This window comes from Cebus imitator, unplaced genomic scaffold, assembly GCF_001604975.1.
Source record: "Cebus imitator isolate Cc_AM_T3 unplaced genomic scaffold, Cebus_imitator-1.0 Scaffold266, whole genome shotgun sequence".
NCBI classification, from domain to species: Eukaryota; Metazoa; Chordata; class Mammalia; order Primates; family Cebidae; genus Cebus; species Cebus imitator.
Window position 1 is genome coordinate 240,800 of NW_016107581.1, and position 3,653 is coordinate 244,452.

Genomic DNA, 3,653 nt, shown 5'->3' on the forward strand with positions numbered 1-3,653 from the left:
TGCTGCAACCTCACCTCCTGGGTTCAAGCAATTTTTTTTTTTTTTTTTTTTTTTTAAAGAGATGGGGCCTCACCAGGTTGCCCAGGCTGGAGTGCAGTGGCAAGATCCCACTACTGATCTGCACGGGAGTTTCCACCTGCTCCGTTTCCGACCTGGGCCGGTTCACCCCTCCCCTTAGGCAACCTGGTTCCCTGCTCCCAGGAGGTCACCATATTGATGCTGAACTTAGTGCGGACACCTGTTTGGCATAGCGCATGACAGCCCAGAACTCCTGGACTCAAGCGATCCTCCAGCCTCAGCCTCCCGAGTAGCTGGGACTACAGGCACGTGCCACCGCGCCTGGTCCAATCTTTATACCCTTAACAGCTTAATCATGACAGCAAATAATTATGTGGCAATCACTAATTACTGGGGGCTGCTCTAAGGGAGGTGTGTCTGTTATCTAATCCTTAGGCAGAGACCCTTCTTCTCCCCGTTTTACAGATGGAGAAACTGAGACACAGGGAGATTAAGCATTCCCCGAGGTCATAACAGCGAATGGTGGCGCTGGGATGTGAACCTGAGCAGTCCGGCGGAAGAGTCTGCTGTATTCACCACACAGACTCCCTACTTTTCTGACATTCCTCTTAGAGCCGCAAAGATGCCATTCCTTGCGCTCAGGAATGCTCAAGGTTCCCATTTCCTCCAGAATTCCTTCCTTCCTTTCCTCCTCTTCTGTCCAGAGGCTCTAAGGACTCACACTCACTCATCCTCTTTCCCAGGGGTACCCCTGGCCCCTGCCGCAGTCCCCAGACCCACACTCACACTAGCCAGTCCACAGCCAGGATCAAGGAGATATGGACGACCGGGAGGTTGACGGCTTCGAGGATGATGGCCAGAGTGAGGACACCTCCAGCGGGGATGCCCGCCGCCCCTACGCTGGACGCTGTGGCTGTGATTCTGAGGGAGAAGGTGAGAGGTTAGGCTGACGCCTCCGTTGCGGGAGAAGATGGGGGTCAGCTGGGGTCCGGGGGTCACATCTGCTGCCTCCCCGGCACTCACAGGATGGTGATGATCTTTACGAAGTCCAAGGACTGCTGGCTGAGCTGCGCAATGAACACGGCGGCCACGCACTGGAAGAGCGCGGCACCGTCCATGTTGACGGTGGCGCCAATGGGCAGGATGAAGCGGCTGATGTGCTTGGCCACGCCGTTATTCTCCTCCACGCACTTCATCATCAGAGGCAGCGTGGCGGAACTGCAAGGGACAGGGGAGCTGAGTTAGGTCAACCGGCTGACGGGCTCAGTCCACCCTCCAGGTCCAGCCCAGGTAAAGCCCCGCCCACTCCACCCCAACCAGCCAAAGCTCCACCCACCCCACCTGGTGGATCCCCACCAGATCCCGCCTAAGCAAAGCCCTGTCACGCAACCAGCCAAAGACTGCCCACCCTCCAGGTCTGACCTGCACCACCCACCCAGCAGTAGCCCCGTCCACCCAGATCCCGCCCACACAACCTGCCCAGCCAAAGCCCCGCCTACTCAGAGCCTGTCCACACCACCTGCCCAGCGGAAACCCTACCCACCTTCCCAGCCGTCCCCTGGTCCAAGGCCCTTCCCTCTAACGTAGACCCCCTTTCTCTTCCACGATGTCCAGGCTCCGCCCCCAGCCCTCTCTTGCTGTATCTAAGCTCTTTTCCCACAAGCAGGCAGCACTAGGGAACTCAATACCAGGATTACAAAATGGAACCCCTGGGAGAGTATAGACTGCCGCCCCCCAAAATATCCACACAAGTCACACCTAAATTCTAACGTCTGGGTCCTGCTGGATCCAGACAATACACTAATGATACACTAAGAACTATTATTGTCTTGGAAGTTCGGGTTCTAAGGGAACAGGGCCGGCAGAGACGAATGAAACGCCCAGGAGAGAGAGTGGAAGGAGCTCCGAGGCTGGATCAGAGCAGAACTTAAGAACCCAGGGGCCGGCCATGGTGGCTCACGCCTGCAATCCCAGCACTTTGGGAGGCTGAGGCAGGTGGATCACCTGAGGCCAGGAGTTTGAGACCTGCCTGGCCAGCATGGCGAAACCCCATCTCTACTAAAAATATAAAAATTAGCTGTCGTTCCAGCTACTTGAGAGGCTAAGGCATAGAATCACTTGAACCTGGGAGGCAGAGGTTGCAGTGAGCCAAGATCATACCACTACACTCCAGCCTAGGCAACAGAGCCAGATTCCATCGTTAAAAAAATAAAAAGAAAAGAAAAATAGCCAGGCGCGGTGGCTCACGCCTGTAATCCCAGCACTTTGGGAGGCCGAGGTGGGCGGATCACAAGGTCAGGAGATGAGACCAGGCTGGCCAGCATGGTGAAACCCCGTCCCTACCAAAATACAAAAATTAGCTGGGCATGGTGGCATGCGCCTGTAATTCCAGCTACTCGGGAGGCTGAGGCAGGAGAATTCCTTGAACCCAGGAGGTGGAGGTTGCGGTGAGCCGAGATCATGCCATTGCACTCCAGCCTGGGCAACAAAGCAAGACTCCGTCTCAAAAAAAAAAGAAAAAAAAAAGAGTGCCCCCAGGTCCATGAGGAGAGAGTGTACGGAATTGGGCAGTAAATCTCTAGGGCAATCATTTCCTCTTTTTTTTAAGGGTGGGGAGAAATCCAGGGCCTTATGAGACTCTCCTAATTATGGCCTCTGTACCCAGATCCAATGTCCCCGGCACAGGAAATTTCATCCACTCCTGCCCCTTAGCTCAGACATCCCGCCTAGCCCACCCCAAGGCCGTACCTGGAGGAGGTCCCAAAGGCAGTGGCCAGCGGCGTCACAATGCCCCACAGGAAGCGGTAGGGGTTTTTGCGGGTGAAGAGGAAGTAGATGAGGGGCAGTACTAGGAGTCCATGGATGGCATGGCCCAGCAGGCAGCACAGGATGTACTTGCCAAGGCTGGCAAAGAGTAAACCCACGTCCTCCATCTCCACGATCTTGCCGGCCACGAGGAACATGATGCCCACAGGGGCGTACCTGATCAGTAACACAGGAGACAGCTTGTCGGCTCTGCCACGGGCCCAGTAGCCAGGCGTGAGGCTCAGGACCCTGCCCACATCTTCCCGCCTTCCTCAGGTCAAGAGGAGAGTCAGCAACGTGTGCTTCAGCGTGGGCACCACTCCCAGGCCTGGCCCCTGAAGCCCCTGTGCCAACCTCATGTTCTTTCTCCCCTCAAAAGTAGAAGAGCCCGGAAGATAAAAGCCTTAGTGTGGCCACGCATGGCGGCTCACGCCTGTAATCCCAGCACTTTGGGGGGCCGAGGCAGGCGGATCACTTGAAGTCAGAATACCAAGACCAGCCTGGCCAACGTGGTGAAACTCCGTCTCTACTAAAAATACAAAAATTAGCTGGGCATGCTGGCACGCGCCTGAAGTCCAGCTACTCTGGAGGCTGAGGCAGGAGAATTGCTTGAACCCAGGAGGTGGAAGTTGCAGCGAGCCAAGATCACACCACTGTACTCCAGCCTGACGAGAGAGCAAGATTCTGTCTCAAAAAAAACAAAAAAAAAAAGCAAGCCTCGGTGCTGCCATCACCATGTGAAGCAGTAGTCACCAGATTTGGGCTTCACAAGAGCCAGAAAGAAGTGTCCACTCCAGCCTGGGTAACATGAGTGAAACTCCGTCTCAAAA

The 3,653-nt window shown here is 55.5% G+C and overlaps 1 protein-coding gene across 1 annotated transcript in view; it reads right to left on the bottom strand.

Moving 5' to 3' along the window:
• Positions 1-3,653, bottom strand: part of SLC1A5 (solute carrier family 1 member 5) — a 13,639-nt gene that overhangs the window by 1,746 nt on the left and 8,240 nt on the right. The window contains exons 5-7 of the mRNA XM_017500383.2: positions 2,767-3,000; positions 1,042-1,236; positions 805-939 (exon numbers count right to left, since the gene is read on the bottom strand). Coding sequence (XP_017355872.1) covers positions 805-939; positions 1,042-1,236; positions 2,767-3,000 — 564 coding nt within the window. The remainder of the gene's footprint in view (positions 1-804; positions 940-1,041; positions 1,237-2,766; positions 3,001-3,653) is intronic.